At 46.6% G+C, this 26,102-nt stretch overlaps 1 protein-coding gene and 1 long non-coding RNA gene across 3 annotated transcripts; one reads left to right on the plus strand and one right to left on the minus strand.

Moving 5' to 3' along the window:
• Nucleotides 1–2,901: 2,901 nt before the first annotated feature.
• ANP32E (acidic nuclear phosphoprotein 32 family member E) lies at nt 2,902–12,974 on the plus strand. The gene is made up of 7 exons (XM_015884282.2): nt 2,902–3,175; nt 5,246–5,395; nt 6,026–6,148; nt 7,509–7,674; nt 8,149–8,303; nt 8,831–8,885; nt 10,241–12,974. Exons 1-7 carry the CDS (start codon nt 3,122–3,124, stop codon nt 10,306–10,308), a joined length of 771 nt encoding a protein of 256 aa, XP_015739768.1. The 5' UTR covers nt 2,902–3,121; the 3' UTR covers nt 10,309–12,974.
• Nucleotides 11,863–18,656, minus strand: LOC107324338. 2 transcript variants are annotated; one of them, XR_004309626.1, is made up of 3 exons: nt 16,995–18,656; nt 14,186–16,705; nt 11,863–13,402 (listed from the first exon to the last, which is right to left on the minus strand). It is a non-coding gene; the product is annotated as an uncharacterized LOC107324338 (long non-coding RNA). The 2 variants fall into 2 exon arrangements; XR_004309625.1 differs by having other exon boundaries at nt 14,186–18,652.
• Nucleotides 18,657–26,102: the final 7,446 nt, after the last annotated feature.

Genomic DNA, 26,102 nt, shown 5'->3' on the forward strand with positions numbered 1-26,102 from the left:
CGGCATCTGGAGATCGCCATTTTGGTCATGCGCAGTAGCGTCGCTTCCGGTATGTTGCATTGTGGGATATAACGAGGCATATCGCGGCATCTGGAGGTCGCCATTTTGATCATGCGCAGTACCGTCGCTTCCGGTATGTTGCATTGTGGGATATAACGCGGCAACTGGAGGTCGCCATTTTGAACATGCGCAATAACGTCGCTTCCGGTATGGTGTATTGTGGTATTTAACGTGGCAATAGCGGTCGCCATTTTGATCATGTGCAGTAGCATCACTTCCGGCAAGGTGCATTGCGGGATATAACGCCTCAATCTGTGGGCGCCATTTTGTTCGCGAGCAATAGCGTCTCTCCCGGCGGAGGGGATTGTGGGATAGCAGTTAGTCTGCCTTATTTCCGATTCCGGTTGTGGGGGGGTGCAGCTCGGTTTCCGGCTGTCCGTTTCCGGTGTTTCCGCAATGGGGCTGCGGGGGGTTCGGGGGGTTCCGGTTGGAACCGGAACCGGCCGCTTATTTACAACGGGAGTCACGAGGAGATGGGGGAGGAGCCAGAGGGACCCGGCGCCCCATAGAGACACACTGAGCCCCATAGAGCCCCGCAGTGAGGCTATAAGGGTACGCGGCGCCATTTTGGGGCCAAATCCGGGTTTTTTTTTGGGGGGGGTGTTTAGTGGTTGGGTTGCTGGGTTATGGGGCAGTTTATGGGGGGCAGGAAGGAAGCGAACTTTGTAACGCTGCTGCCTTTCAGGACACATGACAGGAGGAGTGATCCCCATGTGCCCTGCGCTGAATAAACACAAACCTGCTTTAGAACCTCATTCTGGTTATAGACTCTGATTCCGGACGTCAGAAGGGCGTCAAATATCGGCCCCGTTGGGTCTTTTGTTCTCTTCTGCGCTTCCCATCTGGGTGTGGAGGTGACACTTTGGTGATGGAGGGGGATCAATATGGGGACATCAGGGAGTGATGCTGGGGGCTGTACTACGCTTGCGCATTTCCCCAAACAGCACTACGCATGCGTAACGTGCTCACTGCAATACGCATGCGCCGCTCTCGATGCTCCGGGCAGTTTCGCTGCTTGGCCACGCGGTGGCAGCAGAGACCACGGAACCGGCTTCGTTGTGGTCGGGGCGCGGGATCGCGGGCATCCGTTGTACTGTCAGGAAAAATGCCCAGTGAGACGGGAAGGGAAGTACAGGAAAAGAAAACAACATCACCTTCGTGTCTGCTGCCGCGGCTGCCTGGGCTCATCCCTCCCGTGGTTGCCCCTTCACTCCAGTCGTGGAGGCTGAGGAGCAGACACGTGTTGGGGGCTGCTGCGCAATGGACACGTGACGGGCACGAGCACCGGGCAGCAAACTCACACGGCTGCTTGTTTCCTCGTAACCCTGAAGGTGGGACATGGGCACCGGGAGCAGAGTCCAACGGTGCTTGTGCCACTGCTCTGCCCAGTTGGGTCAAGAAACTTCTGACCTTGTATCTAACACCTGACTCTACAGAGCACAGACAAGTGTGATGCTGACACACGGCACAGTGAGGACTGGCCACGAGGGCACATTGCAAAGCCTGTAAGGCACCAGAGCACACAGATGAGACCTGGGAGTGCAGCAGTTCAGCCTAGACTACACCAGGTGGCCCATAGCTTCCATTAGAGCACACCGAGTAGCCCTGCGGGTACAGCAGAGTTCCCTAGAGCACACAATAGGTTTTTTAGAGGCCTATGGAAATACCTTCATGGCACCAAGGTTCCATTACAAAGCCGTGCAGTTTCTAACCCAGTTTCTAACACGTTGCGCTGCTCCCTCGGGCGCTGCAGGGAGCGCGGAACAGCTCCAGGAGCTTCTATGGCTCCCAGCGTGCACCGCGCGATGCCATGGGGTCCTGTCCCGAGGCATTCTGGGAGCTGTAGTCCTGCGCAGCCGCACTTCAGTCTAGCAAGCCGGATGTGACGTTTATAACTTCCGGGAGCCCATGTTTGTGCTGGGGGCGTTCTCCTCACCCCGACGGCTCTTCCGGCCCCGGCTGTGTCCATTTCCGGTCCGCCATTTTAGCGCTGAGGTTGGAATTGGTGGGAGCTGCTGGGACAAGGGCTGCGGGTGGGACAAGGCCGAGGGCACAGGCAGGTCCCGGGAGCGCGTTGAGGCGCCTCGGAGCACAGCGGGTGGTTCTCGCTGTGTCGGTGCCGTGACGCTCCTGTAGCGGAGCAGGGAGGAGCCCGCGGTGCCGGCCGGGCCGTGAGTCCTGCGGGACTCGCCGCTGGAACCGGAGCTTTAGAGGCGGCTCCTGCAGCTCGTCCTGTGTTACAGCCGGGCCGGGGCGTCCTGACCCGGCGCTGCCCGCCCCGCTGAGCGCAGCTCCGTCCGGTAAGCGGCTTTAAGGGGATTTCCTGCTTTGGGAAACCTTCACAGCTCCGCGCACACGGAGGGAAGCAGGAGCACCCGGCAGCTCCGCGCTGCTCAACAACCCTGTGCCACAAATGGTTCCTGAGCGCTGGGAGCAATGGAGCCCGGTCACACTGCACCTACAGCACCCCCACTGCACCTGCGCGTGCACATGTACGTGCACACACGCCCGCCATTCCTCCTGCACACACGTGCAAAACACTGGGCACCATTTTTCCTTTCAAGTCTGCAAAACACGAACACGGCCACGTCCCCCCATAAGCCCCCCCCGTGCCCCCATGTCCCCCCACGTCCCTTCACGCCTCCCCCCCCCGGCGCGCTCCGTTCCCGCCAGCGCGGTTCCCACCCACCGCGCGCGCGCCACCTTCAGCCCCGCCCCCTTCCCCTGCTTTTTAAAGACCCGCGCCGCCATGACAGACAGCGCTACCAACCAATCATACCGTCTCGGCCGCGTCGCCTCGCAGCCAATGAGAAGCGCGGCGGCGCGGAGAAGCCCCGCCCCAGGGCGGGGGCGTGTCTTTGGAGGGGGCGCCATGCGCCATGTCATGGAGGCGCAGTGTGCGGGCGGCCATTGACGGCGCCGGAGCTGCGCGCGGAGCGGGCCGGCTGCCCGCCCTGACCCCGTGCCCACCGCGCTCTTCCGTCCGGCAGCGGCTCCGTCCCCACGGCCGCACCTCGGCCACCCTCCCTCGCCAGTGCAGAGCCGCGGGAGGGGGGGGGCGATGGAGATGAAGAAGCGCATCAACCTGGAGTTGCGGAACCAGGCCCCCGAGGAGGTGAGCGGCGCCGGGCTCCCGCCGTGCTCCCGCCGGGGCTGTTCCGGCTCCGTCCCGGCTCCGTCCCGGCTCCGTCCCGGCTCCGCGCAGCGCGGCCGCGGCGGCTCCGACGAATCTGGGTCAGCGGTGGCGCGGCAGCTCGGCGGGCGGCGGGCAGCGCCTTCGGGCCGCGCTCCGTGCGATCCGCGGGGCCTCGAAGTTGGCGGCGAGGCGGGGGCTGCTCCGCGGCTCCGGGGCTTCGTTTCGCCCCTCGGAATCCCCGCGTTCCCCGCTCGGTTCGCAACTTGCGCGCGAGGTCGCGGCGCTGCGGGCGAACCTTCAGCCGCAGCCCGAGTCCGTCCGCTCGGCGTCACGTTCTCCGTTTCTCCTTTAATTTTGCCCTTTTCCGCGGAACGAGGTTCCCGGGGGCTGCGCCGCCGCGAGTTCTGAACGTCCCGAGCGGCGCTGCGCTGCCAACCCCCTCCCCGAGGAAACTTCCATTAAATAACGTCATTGATAATAATGTTAAAAAGAAGCCCCGAGTTCCCGAGGTGGGAGAGTCGTGGAATCGCGTAGAGTGGCTTAGGTTGAAGGGAACCTAAATAGCACCGAGCCGTGGAATCGCAGCGTGGTCGGGCTGGAAGGGACCTCGCAGGCTCCCAGTCCGTGCCGTGGGCTGGTCCCCTCCCAGCAGCTCAGGCTGCCCAGTGCCCCCCCCACCCCACCCCCAAAGCCTCCGTGGAACCTCCGGGGATGGGGCACCCACGCTGCTTTGGGTAGCAGTGCTAAAACTACGCTGCAGCTCGTGGCTGGGTGCTCAGCACGGATTGCCCAGGGAGGTTGTGGGTTCTCCTTCTCTGGAGATAGTGCAGATCCATCTGGACACCTACCTGTGCAGCCTGCTGTAAGGGGCCCACTTTGCAGGGGGGCTGGATTCGATGATGTCTGGTGGTCCCTTCCAGCCCCTACAGTTCTGTGAATTCTACCCGTTGTTCCAACTGCCCTCGCTCCTGTGGATGCTCTGCAGTGAGGTCAGCCAGAACGCCATCAACCCACCCCAGGAGTAAAGTCCAGGTTTGGTATTACAGCGCACGAAGAGAGCAGTGTGATGCACGGGGATAGTGGAAAAGGTGCGCTGAGCAGTTTGTTCATCCCCATTGTGCTGCCCCAGCTCAGCTGCAGGGATCGCAGAAGGGCTGCGTTGTTTTGGGTGCAGATGTCCACTGGAGGCGTGGTGACCCCCCAGCTCTACTTAGTGTGGATGGAAAACAAACCCATGTTGAGACTTTGCTCAAAGTTGATAAGCTGTGTGAGTCGAGCGCTGCTGCTGCACGAGGCGTCAGCCTTGTAATCGCGTTAGTTGGAAGCATACAGGAGAATGGAGCAGTGGCCTTATTAATGTCCTCTCTAATGAGGAATATGTTCCACAAAGGATGAAGTGATTTTTAAACTAATTAGCTGCTCCTTGTTGCTTCCCCTGCATTGATTATCTCGTTGTTTTAGTGGCAGTGGAAGTTGTTTAATTGGTCTAAATTAACCTGCAGAACTCACTGCTAAAATAATCAGGGGCTGGGAGGTTTAGGATTTGGAAAGAATTGGAGTGACTTTGTAGACTCAAATACGCACAATGAAATGATTGGATTTGATAAATGAGTTAGTGGTTCACTCGTACAGAAAACCACCAATGAGTTTTAGCCCTGACTGATGTGAAGGACCTGCCTGGTTGGATGCCCACTTTTAACAGAGCAGATTTACCTCCAGCTTCCCCATGGAGAGGTTTCTTTCATTTCCAGCAGTGCTGTGCTGGCACTGTGGGAAGACCTACAAGTGTCCATCAGCAGAGCTGCTGCTTGGATTCTATGGAATCGGCTGCCCAAAATGTGCTCAGTGGAAGAGAAATTGTTGCATGCTACTCAAGTAGGCTGGTATGTCAACGACTTCAGACCACAACTCTGTTCTGATTTATGAAAAAGACCAACAGAACAACCCCAGACCCTCAAAAACAGACACTTAACAGTCACCAAGTTGTAGTTTCGGTTAAATGTGTGGTTTAGTGGTGCTCATTCTGCTGCCTTGATATCCTGTTTGAAGGTGACGGAGTTGGTGCTCGATAACTGCAAATCCAGCAATGGGGAGATTGAAGGTCTGAACGATTCCTTTAAGGAACTAGAGTTTCTTAGCATGGCCAACGTGCAGCTGACATCGCTGGCCAAGCTGCCCACGTTGAGTAAGCTCCGAAAGGTACGTGCCTCACCTGCCTAGACAGCGAGGTTTCATAGAATCATAGAACGGTTTAAGTTGGAAGGGATCCTAAAGGGTCGTCTAGTCCAGCTCCACTGTGATGGAAAGGAAATCTGGGGGCTTGAGTCTTTGACGTTTTGCGTATCACTGTGAGACTGCAGGCAGTGCAGTTGGGCCAAGTGTAGTCTGCATTAACATCTGAAGGTTTTGTGGGCATCTTCAGCTAGTTTTGGCCAAATTGGTCTCAGTCGATGACTCCTACCCAGAACAGTAAATACTTGGTCTGCTCACTGAATGTTGGCCGTGTGTTTGACTGCTGATGGTCAATAGCAGGCACTTGGTTGCCCAGCCAGTGCTGGACCATCGCACGTCGCTTGCTGATCAAAGATGTGCTGTGAGTTCCAATATTATCTGTTCAGCAAAGTTAGATATCAAAGCCCTTGATGTTTTCAGGAGTACTTCTAAAATTATCAGTTCCAGGGAACGTTTTGTAAGCTGAATACTAACCCAGTTACCGCTGTGGGAAGCGTTCAACTTTGTCATTAAGCTTCTAAGTTAAAAACTGTGTGTTTGCTGAATCTGATGGTAAGAAACCAACCATTTAATTTCTTTACTTTTGCTGTGTAATAGTTAGAGTTGAGCGACAACATCATTTCCGGAGGACTGGAAGTGTTGGCAGAAAAGTGTCCAAACCTCACGCATCTAAATCTAAGTGGCAACAAAATAAAAGATCTTGGTACAATAGAACCTCTTGTAAGTATGGAACGAGCTAATTGAAAATTTAAATGTAATAAATACTGGCTTTTACTGAGTTTTTGCAGTGTAATAGTAGAAACAGGTGCAAGGATTTCACCTGAGAAATCTTTTCAAGTATGGAAGATGAAACAATGTTGGGTTTAAACTATCACAGTCTTAAGAAATCAAGTATAAAGATACGTTATATATTTTAGCTACTTTTGTTTCTTTTCAGCACAACTGAAAGGAATCCAAAATGAAATTTCTTACCTATTGCACGTGCTGGATGCTGTTTTTCCTTTGCCAGCTCGGGTGCAGTGATGGTGTTTTAGGTTTGTTGGTGACCCAGTTGGTCCTGACTTGATTAACTCGATGTGGTGTTTTTTAGAGACATTTCTTGTAAACACAGCGCTGTAAAATTCCTTCTGTGTTAGTAATAGGGTGAACTGAATAAGAGCTGTTGAGCTTCTGTTTTGTCTTTGATAGAAAAGTTGCCAAGTTATGTATTGCTAATCCTCTTGTGTTTGTTTGCTAAGATATGATAGTTGCTCATTAGACAAAATATAAGTTTTTACTGAACCTGCGAAGTAATTAGGATGTGTTTGAGGCAGTTAGTTAAACGCATACCTGAGCAATGGGTGACTCAAGTGGAGGAGGAAGCTGCCTACATCTGCTGTTGCTTGATCTGCATACGCATTGTGGCAGCATACAGATTATTTATTATATGATATAGACTCTTTTTTTTTTTTTTTTTTTTAAGCTTTTTGTGAAGGTCGTCTGTCTGCATTCACTGTGGTTTGACCTAGCAGTGCTTGGAGTGCTCTACAGACTAGATGCTTTTCAGATCTTAGATGCTTGCCAGGCTGTTTGGGTGGCTGCATGTGTGTGAAGTCTGAAAGGGTGAGAGAAATCATCATCAGTTGTCTGACTGTTACTGTTTGGAACGTAAAGTGGATATTGTAGTTCTCAGTCCTACCAAGTGCCTCTCCAGATGCTTGCAGTTAAATCAAACTGCTGAAAACCTGCTGGAGTTGAGCTTTGAGCATGGCTATGAGAACCAAACCAGGCTCTGCAAACAAAAAAGAGTCCTCATGTAAGTGTTACAGAGTGTGTGCATGGTGGTCTGTCTGCGTGGCCGTGTTGGGCATGCTGCAGATGTGCTGTGCAGTTGATCTGCAAGAGCATTTTCATTAGAAGTTCAAACAACATTTTGATGTTTTTATAGAGTGGGAAGTAAAATAGTGAGTCGGAATGAAGTAATGGGGATAAAATAAATTCTGTACCTGACTATATTTGGGCTATGGCAGCACTATAACTTGAGGTACTGTTTGGTTGTATCAAGAATAGGTGAGAAAAAAACCTTTTTGTTTATTTTCAGCAAAATCTTAAAAATTTAAAGAGTCTTGACCTGTTCAACTGTGAGATTACAAACCTCGAGGACTACAGAGACAGCATTTTTGACCTGCTTCAGCAAATCACATACCTGGATGGATTTGACCAGGAAGATAACGAGGCACCAGACTCAGAAGACGATGATGATGAGGGTAAGTTCCTGAAATAAGCTGTGGAGACAAGTCGTACACTGTAATAAAGACATAAATGTAGCGTGGATTATAGTGAGTTTCTGAGCGCATTGGCATCATACCCTGCTCTTATTTCTGAGGCATATAGTTTTAGAATTTGTTTGGTATTGGCACTTTGGCACAGAATGAAAAGCAATGTCAAAGGTTTTCAGTTCTCGCGGAAGCCTCTTAAGTGTAAGGAAACAGCAGTAAGGATATTGTAGCAAAGACTGGAAATATTCTTAAAGTGTCCTATTGCCAGCAGTAACGTACTTTAGCAGAACTAATGCAAAGCAAGGGGACAAACATTTTATTGTGTTTCCCATGTTACCTACTTTTAAAAAAACAACAATAAAAACATTAGAATGAGCTTAACCTGGCACGTGTTAGCTTGAATGAAGAGAAGCTAATTAAATTTAACTTCTGGCATATTGTGTGCATTTTTCATTTCTGAAGGAGATGAAGATGACAATGATGAAGATGAGGATGAAGCCGGTCCTCCAGGAGAATATGAAGAGGAAGATGATGAAGATGATGGAGGCTCAGATCTAGGGGAAGGTGAAGAGGAGGAGGAAGTTGGTCTTTCATACCTGATGAAAGAAGAGATTCAGGTAAAGTGACGTTCAGGTGAAGCTAGTAAATCCTGATGCACTTTATCTGTGTGTTCTTTGGTGGTGCGCACACAATCTTCAGGGTTATGGGTGGATTCTTGCAGTTCTTGTGGCTCGAAGTAAAGCTCAGGAGTTGTGATTTGGTCCTCTTTCTTGACAACTTTGAGAGTTTCAGTTGGAAAATGTGTGAAATTTTGTAAGCAAGTCTATGGGCAGGCAGCTCTCATGTTTCACATCAAATATGGTGGATGTCGCTCCTGTTGCTGTTACTGTTGAAAAGAGTTTACATCATACCAGCTTCATTGCCCGCAGGCGTGTGGAAAATCTTCATCTGAACTCTTCTTTTGCATTCATTTTGTTCTATCCATGTGATTTGTTGTCTTGCGCACTCTTGCAAGTGTAACTCCATACTTATGTTGCTACTCTGAAGGGACTGAAATTTCTTTAATTCCTCCTTAGGATCAGTATTTAAGCAAAGTTTACATGCACTGCAATTCTTTAAAAATATTTCACATTTTTTTTTAAAGGATGAAGATGATGATGATGACTATGTTGAAGAAGGAGGTGATGAGGAGGAAGAAGGTAAGTTCTCAGCTTAAGTATTAATGTTGACTAAAACAGTTATTCTGTAACCTAGTATGTTTCTCAAACGAAAGAGCTTGCACTTTCTACGCAGGCAGAAATACTCATTTTCCAAGAGGGAGAGGAGATGGATGGACTCCTCTGCATACATTGTACGTGGTACATCCGTTAAAATGCCTTCACTGGAAAAGCCTTAGAAGTGACAGTAGCTGTAGTCCTCTATCAAGATGAAAATGACCTCCTCAGTGAAACTTCTCACTTAAGAGGAAACTCCTGAGGTGCAAACCATTTCATCTTTCAGTGCCAGAAAATAAGCAGGGCAGATGCGTTACTCATTCGTTTTTGCACCTTGTTTGAGGCTTGCAAACCTTTCAGGGTTAGGACCAGCCTTTAGTTTGAAGCTCCTCGTCTGTTCTGGGGCATTGGAAAAGAAGATGCAGTACTGGCAGAAGGCTCATTCTTGGTTCTTGTGCACTTAGCAAGCACTTTGCTTAGTGGGCCGAGAGATGGGTTGCTTAGTTGTACACACCTCTGTGTTCCACATGGTGATATTGGCACTGTGCAGGACTACCAGGTTATTGCCGGTCAGTGGTTACTGAATTGCTTCAGAGAATTAATATATCAAGCTTCATTTTAAAATCAGCTAGTTTTTCCTTTGCTTATTTAAATTTCTAAAATTTCTAATCAGACTACTGCCCATCTGATTTATATCCTTGGCTTAACGGAGCAGTTCTTGGAGATGTATCTTGCACTTGAAAAACTGGAATTCTGAAGTAGCAATGCTCAATTCTTTCCTTTTTGCAATTGCAGCATTCAAATCTATTAAGACAACAAAGCAGGTGGTTAGGATGGCTAATTAGCCAGGAAATGACTGCTGGAAATTACATCTGTTAGGTTTGACAGGATTGCATTTCATGATTCCACCACAAGAGCGCATAGTCCACTGACAGTTAGAGATATTTCTAAGAATAAGCTGAGAGATTTTTATTCAAGAAGCAGTTTTTCAATTGGGAAGAGATCAGAGCAGATTTGATTTGGTATGTGCAGAAACTGCTGGAGTTTGGGCTGGATGCGTGCACCTTCCAAAAGTCAGAGAGACGAAAAAGATACTATTTCCATTTTAGTTCTTAAATACGTGCTAACAGTCATTTATATATACACTTCTTATTGATGCGTCTTATTTAATGTTCTGTAATGCTTAGTTTATGTTTAGTTGAATATTATCTCCTGAGCACCCCGCTTTGTAGCAGTGAACACTTTAGCTACACATAGTAATCTATTTCCACTACCTTTTGCTGATTGCTTTAACATTGTCTGTGATGTTTGAACAGAATGTAATGAGATCTTTTCCTTAGCAGAGGGTATTCGAGGGGAGAAGAGGAAACGAGATCCTGAAGATGAAGGCGAGGAAGAGGATGATTAATTTGTTATAGATAATGTAGGACCAGATTCTTAAGTTACAGAATACGCAATAGTGATTATGCAGATCTGTATGTCTCCATGTACCATAGATGTCCCTACAGAAAATGTTAACTTTTTATAGAAGTGTGGTTTTACTATTCTTGCCCTTTTTATCATTCCAAATAAGATATAATAGCCTGTTAGTGAACCTATATGTAGAAAAACAATTTTCAACAATATATTCACAGAAGCCATTGTCAAGTTTTCCCCGTAGAGTTTTATTAGGAGCTCTTTAATTTTATACAAGCTTGCTGTGTTGGTCGTCATTTCTCCAGAGTTATAACACCTATCTTACATGGATTTAATACCATGAATTTCCTTCAGGATTTTCACGTTTTTATACTTAAAAAGTCGAACTCAGAAATGCTTTGTGGCAAATCGAGTCTGTCAAATGAGGAGTTGACAACAATCTTGACTTTACCAGGGGTTCTGTGTGAATTCAACAACTAGATTGCGCTGTGTTTCAGCTTTTTACAAGCTGACTCCTGTAACTTTTTAAAGTCTTCTGCCCTGATTTGCACGTTAACATTGCAAAGCCTAAGTGGGTTTCAGAAGATTTTCCTGCTTGTTTAGAAGTTCAGTGTTTGCTCGAGATACGTTCCCAAAAATATCTTGGCAAACTGAGAGGGCCGTAATCCTCAAACTTCTCTCCGAAATATTTAGTCATTGCAGGTATTAACAGAAGCAACTAATCTCTGGTTTTAAACCATTTTACAAAGAGTGTTTGAACTTTCACTCTCTTAGCTCCTGCATTGTCATTTCAGGAATTCTGAATCATTGTGCTTGGCTATAAAATATATGCATTTCTAATGCAGAAGTTAACGGGTAACTCCTTCAAGCACACTTTTCAGACTACCCCCCACATACTTTTATAAAATCATTGAAGGGGAATAGACCAAACGGGTTGCCTCTTAAATTTTTTAAGTCTGGTTGTGGGCAAAATATTCAAGTCCATGTATAATACTAGCTAATCATTCAGGGTTTTTTATATTGAATGGCAGCAGAAACTTGTTCCATTGCTTACGGTTGGTGGCAGGTACAGGAGACATGCAGACAAGCTCTTTTCTAGCAGCCAGGTTGTGACCAAGAGGCGGTAATAAATCTGCCCCAGTGGATTCACGTGTTCCATTTGAGCCACGGCAAAACAAGTTCAAACATACAGCATTCCTTTTCCAGTCATTATTTGGATTTAAAGTAGTCTTGATATAAAACTAATTTACATTGTTTCACGTAGGTACTGAACCAAATATCACACACAGCTTTATTCAAGAGACTTATTTTTATATCTGTCTTGGCTGACAATAGCTGTCATTAAGCTGGGGGAGACGCCAAGGGTGGGGATGAGGGAGATTTCCTGGACCTAAGTAAAAGTTGATCACCCGTAGACTGGTTACTTGTGAATATTTAATAAGGTATTTCACACACTAGCAGACTTTAAATGTGACTCCAGCTCTTAAGTTTAGATACTGCAGGGTTGAAGTTGTTCTGCAAAGCCCAATTTCTTGTGTGTTTTTTTCCCTCAAATAGAGCCTTAAATTACTGTTTCTCATGTAGCTGTGAAGCATCAAAGGTGTCTGAATGAAATCGGTCAGGCAACATACTTGGAAATAAACTGACTAAAAGTTCTGCAATTTTTAATGAATATCTGTAAAGACACTAGAAAAGTAGTGGTAAAACTACATTTGCAACCACAATCTGAGTTCCTGTGTTTGTGTATGAATACTGAATGAATAGAAATCTTAGGTAAGTGCACATCCTATCTTATCATGGAGGCTCTGTGTTTGAGTCAGTTGCTTTGTGATCAGCTTTGAGATAGAAAAGTGTTTTTCCACCTTTTTGCTTTTTTTAAATCTCAGTGAATGACTGAAAATTATAAGTGTGCACTTTTAAAGTACTTCATTTTCAGGGTTTTCCTTATCTATCTCTTCCTGATGCATATAAAGTTAGTTTTAAATGGGGACATTTACTATTTTGAATTAAAGTTATTTTGGTACCAGTCATGTTTCAATAAACAAGTCCAATTTTAACATTGAATGAGCTAATGCGACAAAGCAAAATGAGCTTAGAAGGGGTAAGCAGACTTTCCCTAAGATATGCAGACTTAACACTTCCTAAATCAACTTGCAGTATAGTGCATCAGCTGCTATGTCTAGAAAATCTGAGCCTCACACAAAACTTATTAAGTAATTTTGTCTTTTCCTCAGCGTTACCATCTAAATATCATTTCATATTTGTCAGCTTGGCATGCAATTAAACAGCATAGCGTTTTTTAAAAAATAATACAGAGCCTCCAGATACCTTTTGAAACTTTTTTGCTTGGTGGGTGGTCTTTTCATGCGAATATGTAAGGGTGGGTTTTATATTTTGTAGAGGTTTTGTCCTATTTCAATGCTCTTTGTATGGCAGTATGTATATAGTGCGTTTTGGTTCCTTATCAGACTCTTTCCTTAAACTTTGGAGTAACTGATTTTGTGCAACTGTGTTTTGAATAAAGCCATGACAGTGTTAAATTAATCAACCCTGCAGCACTCTTCTGATAATTTTTAGTTGTAATAAAACATGTTTACTCCCCACGTGTGCTGTAAATTTTAAATTAAAAAGTTTTGAAACTGAATTATTTCAAATAAATTGAGACTGTTGTATTGGATTACTTCTTCTAGAATGTACGTCTGCAAAGAGGAGGCTGTTCCTTCAGGAACGGAGTTAAGAGGTAAATCTTTCGGGTGTCTTTTTGCTACCTAAGAACCTGGAGAACTGTATCTTCTGGGGTTAGACTTTGTATCCAGTGGTACCGTAGTTCTTGGTAATGTAGTTGATGAAGGACACAATGTACAACCCAAACTGGTGTTTCGGTAGTTCAGATGAGTTTAATATAGATACCAGTGCTGGAGCTGACAAGGCCTTTGTGTTTTCTATAGAGGCCTGGAGCACCACTCCTGCGAGGGCAGGTTGAGGGTGTTGGGTTTGTTCAGCTTGGACAAGACTCCATAGTCCTGACTGCAGCCTTCCAGTACTGTTTGCACGTGAGGAGGAGCAAAGCAGGCTTCTTATGTGACCTGATAGTGGTAGGACGAGAAGGGATGGGTTTAAGCTGAAAGATGAAATGTAGGTTAGATCATAGTAAGATCTTTGCTCGGTGGGTGGCGAGGCCCCGGCACAGCTGCCCAGAGAAGCGTGGGTGCCTCGTCTCTGGAGGTGGTCAAGGAAGACCCGGCCGGGCGGGGGCTGCTCATCGGGAGCTGCCTGTGACAGGAGCCGCGGGCTGCGGCCTGGCTGACCCGCAGCCATGAGGCGACTCCTGCCCCGCAGCGCGGCCCTGCCCGGCTCCCGCTGTCCTCCATTTTGTTGCAGTCACACCAGCCGGGCTCTGTCTCCTTTGCTCTCTCTCCTTCCTCCTCTCAGCACTTCTCCCTTTGGTTGCCCCACCTGTCGCTCTCCAGCCGCCCCTTTCCCCCCTTACCTCCCCGTCCCAGCCCCGTCCCTCCGTCCCGTTCCTCCCCATCGCTGCGAAGCTCCGCCCCCCGCCCGGCAAAGTGGGAGTCCGTTACCCACGGGGTTTCCCGGCTCCGGGCCGCAGGGGCCGAGCCGCGACCTCGCCGCTGATTGGCTGAGATTTGCCGCAGTTCCTCCTCTGCGCGGGCCCGACTTCCGGCCCGGCGCCGAGCGCGGCAGTGGCGGCGGGGCGGGGCGGCTCATGGCGGAGCTGCGCCGCGCTGCTGTAATGGCGGCGGCGCGGCCTTGTCGCCGTGTGGAGCAGCGCTGGTACCGCCGTGCTCCTTTGTGTGAGCTCCGTGCCCGTGAGGAAAGCACGGTGTATTTCCGAGTCCAGACTCGCACACCTTTGTTTACTGTCTTCCAGTTCCTCGCATGTAACGCAGTTCACACGCACTCGCTGAACACAAACCCGTTTCTTCTGACATCGCCCCCCTCGAAGGACCCTCCCCATAAACGGGGCCCGGGGCTGAGGGAGCAAAAGAAACTTGTGAAGGAGCCGAAGTGATGAGAGAAGTAAAACATTGAGGTTAATGCAGCTCTGCAGCCCGACCCGACTGCTGGAAACGCCTCCAGCTCTTAAAGACAAACGCTCGTGTCGCTTTATTTGAAGCGCAGACTCTGTGAGATTAAAGTATTTTATGCTGCAATGAGGGGTGTCTCCATCTCAACTGCTGCACGTTGCCAGGGCTGGCAGGGCTGCTGTTACTGAAATCTCCGCCATCAACATGTTTAATACGATTAATAAGAGGCTTTCCCTGAGAGAGCCGCTCTTTTTTTGCAGACATCGAGTTACTCCTTATTCAAAGCACAGATCTGAGCAGACTAGTTGTGCCTTTGTAAGAATGAGAAGGAATCGAGGGGGAAGGAATATTAATGCATCTCTGCTCTGGATTTCTGAATAGCTGTAGGCTTAAACTTCTGCATAATTTCTGCATTAAGGTTAAACATTTTCACTACAAAGGAAATTCCAGGAACATCATAATATTGCAAAGCAAAAATATTTCCTAGAACAAAGCGAGGAACCATGAAGACAGTAATATGAACCACCCACCGAGACAGCCGTTACCTTTGGAAATTCTTGCTGCGTGTCTTTTACTGCAGGTCTTTTAAAAGCTTTATTTGCAACTTTGAGAATTCCCCAGTGTATTGCTTGCTCCTCTCTCTAGTATATCTGAATTTCTAATGGTATAAAAATGTTCTGAAATTCCAAGAGCCTCCTTAAGTTGTGCTGAATCTGCCTCTGAATGCTGGAAATTTCTTAACAGTGAGTAGTATTTAGAGGAGTAGTGCTCTTAGATATCTACCTTTAATCTCAGTATGAGTTGCCCACACTCTTGATGGACCAGAGCACCACATGAAAGCTCACACATACACAGACGACATCCAGCTGTCTTGTATCATTGCAGTGGTGGAAAGCAGCAGTGCAGCTAAGTCAGAAGCCTTCAAAACTCCACTTAAGAGCTGTATATTAGGAATTCCTAAATAGATACTGTCCTGTCTTCTACTTGTCACACTATCAGAAGCCGGTGTCACGAATACATTCCATCATGCTCCTGGGGGAGATTATGGCCATCAGAAAATACCTCCTTGTGTGCTATGGAAGGACAGAAACAAACTTCACGCTGAGACCCCCGCAATAAGGATCGCAACGTGTCTCCCGTGGAAGCACGTGGGGCGGTGGAACGGGACCAGCTCCTGTATCTGGCTCCGGAGCGACCTCGTGTGGCAGGAGCCGGGAATGGCGCTGGTGGCTGCGGCGGTTTATTTTCTCACTTAACACTTAGTTAATAGGAACGGTGGTGAAGGAAGAGGAAGCAGGAATCATAAATAAATAAATAAATACAGCAGGTCCATGATGGCAAATCCCCCGATGTATTTAAAGACTTCTTTCAGTATTTATTAGCGACCCTCCACGGAACACGGAAGGTCTGCAGGCCCTTGGAGCAGTGAGCGCTAGAGGGCAGCATCCACGATGCAACGGGCGGCAGAGCTCCGTGCTGCCGGGGGATCGCAGGTGGAGCAGGATGGGAAGGAGACGAGATAACGTCTTAAAATGACACATTTTGGTGCGAGAAGTCCTCGGAATGCACAGACTAGGAGGGATGAATGCTGGAAGTCGGAACTGGTTGGAGCTGACCCTGACGACTGAGCTCATCGACCTCTGGGGGGGTTAATTCTGCAGAATATTGTGCGTCTTCATCTACAGCGTGTAGTAGGAAGTGCTGAGAAGAACAGCTGTAAGGGGAGTTCCACTTCCTTTGAGCTGACAGACAAATGGCACTTGGTGCAGCATCCTCTGCTCTTGCCAGCTGAGTGTTAGTGACCAGAAAGTGCGGCCTGGGGAACAAGCAGGGCAGTGTGCGGGGCCTGAAAGGCCTCATTCATGCAGCAGCCCGCAGGATCTTGTGCGACATTGTCTGGTGTGCGTCAGCTTTGTGAAATTCGTACTCCACATCTTTAAGAAAAAAGAAGAAGAAGAAGAAAAAGAAGGAACGTTGGCCTTCTTCGTTTACACTTCCAAATAGTCTGTCCAAAAGATTTAGTTGTCGGTCTCATGCTTGGGGCTCACACACTGGGAGGCCACTGGCACAATATTTTGGCCAACGTGCTCTGTAAAAAGTAACAAGTAGCATTCTTTCTATGGTTTTGAATTTTAAGGTGATTGTATTTGGTATCACTTCGTGTAGCCTAAGTAGAAAGACTGCAAAGCAGGTATCATTCAGATTCCTAGGAAGATTTCTGCAGATAAAGTTTTCTTTTACGCAGCTCAAAATCTGGGCCAGAATGCGCATGCTGAAGTAACGTAACCAAATCTTATGCTTAGGAATTGATGGTTTCTAGGAGGCACTTCTCCTCTCCAGGGTCTGTGAGCAGAATTAGAAAAATAATGCTTAGTAACTGAGCTGTGTGTTACTTTGTATCATGAAGCAGCAGCAGATGCCTGAAGGAGGATGCCAAGCTCAAAGACGAATGATAACTGAATGCAATAAAGAACATTTTTCTCTTTATCAAAAGGGGCAGCACATACCTCTAATACAACAGAAGCAATCAGGTTAATTATTGGCCTGTGTCAGAAAGTGCCACACGCTGAGCTATCAATCTGTCTTTCTAGGTAGCAGGTGGTCTGAGCATCAGCATCATTTCCTATCGTACCTGGGAGGTTCTTGGCACCTTCTTTTTCTCCTTCCAACCAGGAAACAAGTGGGTGATAAAAACTGTGTATCTCGATACCTAAAATCAATACTGTTAAATGTAGTCACTTAGAATCCATATGCCTGTCATGTATCTTAACATAAAAGCCTGCCTCTGAGCTGCAGCCAGGACACGCCTAACCACAAACAGCTGGAAATATGGTACCATCATAAGAGGGCAGAGCAACACAACTTTTCATTCACCTTCCCATAAACTGCATGCAAGACAACGAGTCAAGTCAAATTAGTGCTCGTATCTCATCTATGTGCCCTGGAAAGCAATTTAATTCTTGTTTCTGCAGTGTGCGTTTACAAGTGGCTAAAATCGCTTGTTCATCTCAGCAATTGTGTTTCAGGGAGCAGAAGCAGAAGCTGCCTGAGGTTAGAGCCCATGGCAACGGCTGTCCCGGCTTAATGTAATTAACACTGCTATAGCTAAGGCATGCTTGTCCTGCTATTGAGAAAGAAAAATCCAGATTGCTTAGGGGACTTTGATATCTGATTGCTTGTGGCATGCAAGCAACTGCAAATATCACATATTAAACCCAGTATCTTACTTTTTACCATGATAGAACAACTGGTTTGTCATTAGAGTCCAGTTCCTGGCTGAATGAGAGTGGCACAGGTCAGCACGGTGCTGTTTAGCTCCTGATAGAAGAATGAAATAAGGAGATAGTTTGATACTTGCTGTGATCAATCATACCCCAAGGCACGACATCTTGATTCTTCCCCAGTTCATTCTTGATGCTGGTGCCCAGGGAACAGCACCTATTCTGTTCTTTGACTTGATTTCCAGAAACCCGGAAGGAAAAATACAGGAGTAACCTTCCCATGTTCTTCTGGAACCATTTTTGTATATCTCCAATAATATAAATAATCTTGTAAGTGATATAAAACATTTCCAAAAAACATACGTTGAAAGCATGAAGCATTCGAGATCCTCTGCCCAAACAGACTCCTGCCTTCCCTCCCTCTCCACATTTTGGTGAGAGCTCAGGCAGCCTCATCATTTGGATAATTAGAAGCTGCCAGATGGCTGCAAATATGTTCACAATCCTTCGCATCCAGTTCCTCCTATCTGGCACCCTTATTGCTCTACCTTGTAGCAAGCACCAGGTCTGTTCCGATCTGAAGAATGTCCCTCTGCTCTCTTGATCTAAATTGTCACCTTTAGGGTTTTTTCCTCTTCAAATGTTTAGTGTCAGAGAATGTTTCCCTACAGTTGTGTTGTTTAGTTAATAATGTGTCCCTTCCTGTTTATAGGCATCAGCTTCCTTGACACCAGAGCTGCTGTCATTGAGCATAGGATGACACAGATTGCCTGCAGAGAATCACGAGGGCAGAGCAGCTTCATCCTATTTTGAGAACAGAGATCTCCTGCTGCCCTTCGCATGGGGGTAAGTGGCACACAGTACGAGGTGATTCATCCCGAGTCACGCTCCGAGGAACTGCCAAAGTCAGCACTTGCATGGCAATTCTGGGTTAAAAATGCTAGTCCTGCTCTCCTCCTCCTCACAGAATCACAGAATCAGAACATCTTGAGTTAGAAGGGAACCACAAGGGTAAAAAACAAATTAAGTTTTACAAAATGTAATTTTTCTATTTTTAAAAACTCATAGTTACTGAATTGCATTTTCATGCTGGAAGGTAACCATGATCCTATTATTTCATACCTCAAAGCTGCCCAAGTCCTGGGGCTGAAGACCATAAAATCACAGCAGAAACCAAGGGAAGACAGAGGAAACTGCAGTCTGTGCAGGGATCAATAAGCAACCTGGATTTGATGACAGCTCTGTTAAAAAACAAACTTCTTGAGAAATCAGCCTTCTTATTACATAAGACGAGGAGGCTGCTGCTGCAAACCACTATTTCCCCAATAACAGTCACATTTCTCTGTGATTTTGCTCCTGTTGACTAGCCGGTAGGTTAACTTTTCATTGAAAGTGGGGAGGAAGCAGATGGCAGAGGGCAACTTTGCTTATCTTGAACAAGGAGGAAAACTGATTTTTATAATGATGCATTTGACAGACAGAGGCCAAATGTTATTTTTATGAGCCTATAAGATAAAGACAGGCTTCTTGTTTGCAGAACTTCACCATTTTGTTTCTTTTCAGCAGATAAAACCCTTCAAATTAACCCCGTGACCTATAGATGCTCAGTAAGCAAGTGGCAGAGAGGAGGCATTCAAACCATGGTTTTACAAGAACCTTCATGATTTTGATTGCCACCTCATGATTTCTGGGAAGCATGACGCCCAGATTGATCTGTAAAAAAGGTAGACAGCTCTGAGATTAAATATAGCAGCCCGTGGGCTGGAGGGAAAAGCAGAAGTGGGAGGTTGTTCTGCAGAAATCAAGGGACTTGCTTGTGTTGCAGCACAAACAGTGATGAGACCCGGCCCCTGGGGCATCCCCAGGATTGTCCAACCATCAACCCATCATCCATGCCCATTATCCATGTCCCCAAGTGTCTCCACTGTTCTGAACACCTCCAGGGAAAGTCTCTCCACCACCTCCCTCTTCAGCCTGCTCCAAAGCATCACCACTCTTTTGGAGAAGGAATTTTTTCTCATATAGAACCTAACTCCAGACCTGTTGCTGGCTCTCTTAGGCTGCTGATCTTGGCATGCACAGAGTGAATAGATTTTAGAGAAGAAATGTTGAAGATAACACTCTCTGGGCTCTCCTTAGATGAAAAGAAACATCCTGCCACCCAGCAGCCAAAGGCATCCTTCAGAATGCTAATTCCCTTCTAGGGCATTCGCGTTTTTGCTCTTTAGATAGCTATGCTATGTGTTCGCTATGACTAAGTCCATCTGTTGCAAGTTAGTCCTTTAAATAATTATGTCCACATCTCTGCTGAGTAGTTCCAATTAATGTCAGTCCTTTGCATATTGTTCAGTACCACACTGTAAAGCCACCAGTTCTTACAGCTCTGAACAATGCCCTCTGTCTGCCCATCATGAGTGTATGAACTCTGTAATTCAAACCACACAGCTCTGAAGTAATTCTTTCTATCAGCCTGTGGGGAGGGATTTCCAGAACTATGTGGCTGCTTTTGGAAAGAGCAATATCCATTTATATGCATAACTCCCAAGGCACCGGTGTCACAGTGATTTGGTCTCCGGCACTTTGAACTCCAGCTTCTCTGACCTTTCCCAAACATTCATGGAATTTATACAGAGGAAAAGAACTAGAAAATAGAAAAATAAAATATAAAACCCACAGAACGCCTCCATTTTCTGACAGAGGAGACTCTGGAAAGAACTGTTCCAAGAATTTAAAAAGCAGCTCTCCTGGAGCTTGCTTTCACCCCAGTGGGCCGGAAGCATTTCTTAGTGCTGATTGCTCCGTGCTGAGCACTGGCTGCATAATTTGCTCCACGCGCTCCAGTTCCTGAAAACAAACATGTGAAGGCAGGAGGCAGGATTCCCAGCTCACCAATCCACCTCCTGCAGCCTCCATTGGGCATTTCAGTGCCTCCCGTTCCTGACTCACTCAGGAATACATGCATGTATATATGTCATTTCATGAGAAGAGTGGAACTGCTTTGTTTTCTGATTTTAGGAAGGAGGTGCATGAAACCGGGATCCTCACAGAATCCTAGGAAATAAGGAAAAAATGAAGCTGAGAAGGGAAAGGGCAGGGAGTCTGCACTGAAGGATTTGGGGGGAAATATGATGACATGGAGCCACAGAATATCTCAGCGTCTCCAGGATTGCCTTCCCAAAGGTGAAGGAAATGCACAAATTAAGGTGGGTGAGACCACACTGAGCCACCATAGAGCTGTAATTCCTTGCTCAATAGAGTCCATCTGTCACAGACACAGTGGCAAAGGCAGCAATTAGAACAAAAAAGCAATACATGACAAACTGGAATGAGGAAATGGAGGGAACTGAGAGCAATTAATGGATTAATCTCATGGAGGGCAGAGAATAGCAGGAAAAAAAGGCAAAACAGAAATTTCTGGCTGTCAGCTTTGAGGAAAAAAAACCTATTTTTGAAGCCATATTTAGAGAAAAGAAATCCTAATCATAGTCCATGGCTTTTACTAGGTTGAGATACTAATGGTGTCCATTATTATGCAGGAAAAAAAGCCAGAAATGTTTAATAAACACTTCTTTTCAGAATTCAGGAAGAATCAAGAGTGGCGTGCCAGAATTACATGGTGATGATGCACTGTTTCCAGTTCATTAGTAACAGATAGCAGCAAGGAGGAAAAATAGCTTATAATGGCCGTGACATGAAACTTTCTTGTCCCTGTTAATCCCTGGGACAAGAACTGGCTCTGATACTGGTTGGTTTTAGGTGTAATCGTAAAACTCAATTCACAGCTGCTGCATCTCTGGCTCTGTGTGCTCACAGGAGAGCAGTCCTCAATGAGCCCTTCTCTGCCTATGCTTGTTATGTTTGAAGCCATGGTTGTGTTCCCAGCAGTGCTCATGCAGGTCCTAAAGATAAAATGAGTTTTTTCTCTAGCATTGTTTTATTATTATTATTTTAGTCACTTTTATGGAAGTGAATCTGTTCTGAGGTAAAAAATACAGAACTGGGTTTGGAAAGCAGGTAATTTGTCATGATCTGGCCTTGTTTCCCGAGCAGAACGTGTGGGTTTATAAATCAGTCTTTTCATTTAATGTGGAAGGGTGTGATTTGTAAATCTCTAATAGAATTTGTAGATCCAGAGAAGGGTTAATAAAACGAGACAGATTTATAATTTGGGAGGAAGGTTTGCAAATCCATCAGTGGGGGTGGGAGTCCTATAGGCCAACTCCTACAGCTGTTGAAGGTTTTTATTCTCCATCTCATTTTTAAGAGTGATTTTTTTAAGCCAATCTGAGAGAACCAGCACACGCAGATGACACTGTTGAAATGCAAACCAAGAAATAGGACTTTTCTTAGGCTTTAGGAGCAAGCCTAGAAAGAGTGGAAATTGAGGAAGGGTTTAATGCATTTTGGAGTATTAAACATCTATTTTTCCAACTTCTTTTTGCCATCTCAGCATGGGTCAGCTGTTACTGTAATAACAGCCTGAGTGCTTGCTTCCTGCGGGTACTGTTGAGGAGGTCACAAGGGACAAGTGTAGGCTTTTGTTATCGGCAGCCAGCACTAGAGTGATTTTATCAACACTGGTGGTGTCCTTTCCCAGAATTATGCTAAGGCCTGAAGTTTGGATTTAAGCCCCAAATACTGAAAGGGAAGGAAAGGTAAAGGGCCTGTAGACCTCAAGTCCTTCTGCCTTAAGCCTGCTGCATGGATTGTCTAAGCCCCTGGGCACATGAAGGGTTCTGAGTAGCTCTGGATGCCTCTGGGACGTGAAACCTGTGCTCTGTGTGAGAGCAGATATTGGGATCTTGAAGCAGTAAAAGCAACAAAACATCGCCTTTTCATACTGCGGAGTGTTACTGGATATTTAAAGGACATGTAGGAGGGAGCTATGTAATGCAAGGAGCTGCACAACATCCATGCCTTGAGCTCACAGAAGGTGCATCTGGTGGTTGCAGTGTGTGCAATGAGCTGCATGTTCCTGGACCATCCCCACAGCCCCCTCTGGGCCACTCCAGCAGCTCCATGCTATATTTCTCTATTTAATATATGCCATTCATCAGCATGAAAAAGTGTTTGATATTAGCCCTGGAAACATCACTTAATTCTAGTTATGCAAAAAACATTAAGAAAGACGACTTTTTTTTTTTTTTTCCCTTTAATTTAAAAAATTCTTTTCATCACAGCCTTAAAATCAACCAAAGTAAACAGAGCTGCAACAGACTGGAACAATGTCCCGGAGTCTGTACATATGGAAGGTTCCTTTTACATAAAAATCAGTGCAGTTGTTTTCTGAAACAACCCATTCCGCTCCCCCCTCCTGAATCCCCTTTTCAAGAAGAAAGGAGAAACTGAAATACAATTCAAAGAGGAAAAGAGTAGATCAAGCAACAACAAAATCAGTATCTTGTTTGTAAATATTTCACTGAGCAGTTGCAGCAAAAAAATAGCACCTTCAAAGCCCCTTTGTACAATATATGTGGAAACCAAGGCTTTCCGTGGAGTTAGAGACATGACATGGCATCTTGCTTACAGGTGGGAATTGGCTCCTTCAGCTTCCTCTGTCTGGGCTTGCATACAGTTAAGGAAAGAAATCAGTACCTCCAGAAGGTGATTCATCCATCCTCTGCTAAGCATCTGAGATAGTTTAGTCTGTGGAGATACCAGTTTGGGGCAGGGAAATGACTAATGGCAGGAAAAAGGAATCCTGTCCTGACCACCCTGCCACAAAGGCATTTTCATTCCTAAACCACTGACACGCTCTTGGGGAAGATAGGGACCCAGTTCCTTAAATTCCCTTCTGGGAGTTTGTGGAAATGTATTTTGCTTGGACTATGGAGGAAGAACCCATATAATTTGTTAGGCATGAGGATTCATTATGGTAAGGGCGGCCAGATTTCCATCTGTTGTCCTCATTTGCACAGTATTTGATCCCTTTGAGTACTGGATGCAGAAAAGTGGAAGAGGAGAATGCTCCCTTCTCATACTGCAAGGTAGACATGAAGGTTGATCTTGGGTAGCCTTGCTACAGCCCACCAAGCTCTTCAGCAAGTGTCATGGCATCCTTCAAATGTCTGCACTGCTTTCAGACCCAACCAACCTCCTAGCAAATAACTAAAACTCTTGAGTCCCTGAGATCCTTTGCTTTGCCAGAAGGCTGGGAGTTGGTTATGGGGTGAGCTGCAGTGAGAGGCAGCTTTGCAAAGTCCCTGCTCGCTTCTTCCCTGCGCCTTTGGCTCACTGTGGGTTCTTGCAGCTCCCAGCCCTCTGAGACTTCTGTTTATTTAGGGCAGGGCCCTGGGTGCTACTCCCCAGCCAGGCCAGGGGGAATGTGGATGGGCAGTGAAGGGCAGCTGGGTTGGGAAGGGGACATCTGCTGTCAGGACCTGGATGTGGAAGTGAGGGGAAACCCCCAGAAATACAAACTGGGATGAAGGTTTCTCTAAGAGGGTCTTTCTGCCTTTTTGTATTTTATTTTTGGAGGGATAAGAGAGGCTGAAGAGGGGAACTGGGAAATATTTCCCTACAATAGAGTCAAGGAAAGCTGTTTTGTATTGCAAAAGACAGTAAGTAGATGCAAGCTGGTTTACAAACATTCCACAGCTGGACCAAGGGCAGCTTCCTCATTACAATGCAGCTGTGCATAAAGAAGGAAATGCAGACTCAAGGAAGGGCATTTGGCAAAAGTCTTACATAGCTCTGGAGTCCGGCAGCTGCTGAGCTGCAAAGGGAATGGCCGTACACACAGCAGCAGCAGGAGGAGCAGCAGACAGGTGGTTTTCTTGCTTCTTTCCCTAAGTTCCTTTGAGATTCCAATGCTGCTCCACACCAGTAGAGAACTGAGGATTTTTCTGCCTCGTTCCCTTGCAAATTTTCCCTCCGATTCCCCTAAATGTGCATCACAGAATTGCTTGCAGATGTGGCCACCACAGGGATGAAAGCAAAATGCAAAAGCTCTCAGCTTCCAGGTAGGCTCTGCCACTCATCTGCTGTCCAGGGACAAAATACAGGGAAACGCTTCAGCTGCGATCTCATTCACATGGTAAAAAATGGTCTTCCTAAAAAATTTCTGCCTGATGCCGTTCATGAAAAAAGCAGAAGTGCTGATGGGGGTTGGAAGACATCAGGCGTTGTGTCCTGGAGATGATGGAGGGGCTCACGGTGTGCAGGGCTTCATCTGCTGCTCTGGGCTCAGAGATGCCGTGCCCAACTGTCCTCCTCTACACTCCAAAACTCTGCTGGAATCCTTTGCAGAGGGTTATTACTAATGTCCTCTGAAGTTCCTTACTGTAAGAAAAAGGGCTTGCACAGGTTGCTCCAAGGAGTCAGAACCCACGTTCCTGCCTAATGCCTTGTGTCAGAGCAGGGCCTTAGGGATGGTAATGCTGTGCCAAGACCCCAGGTCTCATTACATGGAACTCAGATCCAAAATCTGGTTGAGGGAGCACAGAAATAAAGAAGCCCATTTTTATTCTCATCGTTTAAGAACCACCTGGGAGCATTCACTGACCCCGCACACTCAGAACCAGGTGTATTTCCACACTCACACAGTGACATCAGCCCAGTGCCCAACACCTGGGGGCCGGACACGTCCCAGTGGAGCACAGTTCAGACCTCCAGGTTTTCAGACTATTGTGAAATCATGGCTAATTTTAATGCTGAGTGTCACACCTGGAATTTGCATATTTTTCTTGCTCTCTTGATCAAAGAGCTGACTGGGAAGGGTTTTATCAGAGTGGCTCACACACATTCTCTCTTAATCTCTTCTAGGGATTATGTTTTTTCCTCTGGTGCGCCCAGACAGGTAGAAAAAGTAAGGAAAAAATATAAAAGAAGTGCTGGGAGGGTGAAATGTGTTCCCTGCTTGAGCAAATCAGTGCTGCCCCTTCAACACTGTCCCTTAAAGTGGGCAAAGAGCTGCACCACAGCCAGGCGTGGTGAAAGGGGCAGGCTGCAAGTTTGTGCTTAATGAGGTCTTCAGCAACCTGGTGCCAATAGCAGCCCTTTTATGGTTAATTCTAGTGGGAAAGTCGGGGGAGAGCCAATTGAAAGCAAACAGAATTGCATTCCTTGCAGCACAGCGCTGGGTAGTGCAGCTGACCCAACAGGGCAGCCACCATTCAAAGAAAATAGACACCACCACCTGCAACCAGGAAATAACTCTGTTGTTTTTAATATTGTCATGGATTATTTGCAATGTAGGCAACGGAGTTACGTTCCTTAAAAAAAAAAGTAACAACTGGACGATACCACATTGGTGTTCTGCTGCCTGCAGGAAACCCTGATTTTTCCATTTCCCCAAAGGGGCAAAAAAAAAAAAAAAGAAAAGAAAAGAAATGCAAGTGGAAAAAATGGCTTAAAAACCGCAATTAAAATAATCATTGTAAACTTGGGTATGAGTTTCTAATGTTAGCCTTTCCTACAGAGACTAAGACATGGAGCTGCCAGGTTGGGATCGGCGGCGCAGGCTGGAGCTGGGGTTGAATCCCTGCTGCCCTCTTGCTGGAAACACTCCCCAAGAACCA

Source organism: Coturnix japonica, chromosome 25 (genome assembly GCF_001577835.2).
Source record: "Coturnix japonica isolate 7356 chromosome 25, Coturnix japonica 2.1, whole genome shotgun sequence".
Classification (NCBI taxonomy): Eukaryota; Metazoa; Chordata; class Aves; order Galliformes; family Phasianidae; genus Coturnix; species Coturnix japonica.

Coding starts and splice junctions, on each gene's coding strand:
- ANP32E (XM_015884282.2), top strand. CDS start 3,122: ATGGAGATGAAGAAGCGCATCAACCTGGAGTTGCGGAACCAGGCCCCC. Junction 3,176..5,245: donor GGAACCAGGCCCCCGAGGAG/GTGAGCGGCGCC, acceptor TCCTGTTTGAAG/GTGACGGAGTTGGTGCTCGA. Junction 8,304..8,830: donor TGATGAAAGAAGAGATTCAG/GTAAAGTGACGT, acceptor TTTTTTTTAAAG/GATGAAGATGATGATGATGA.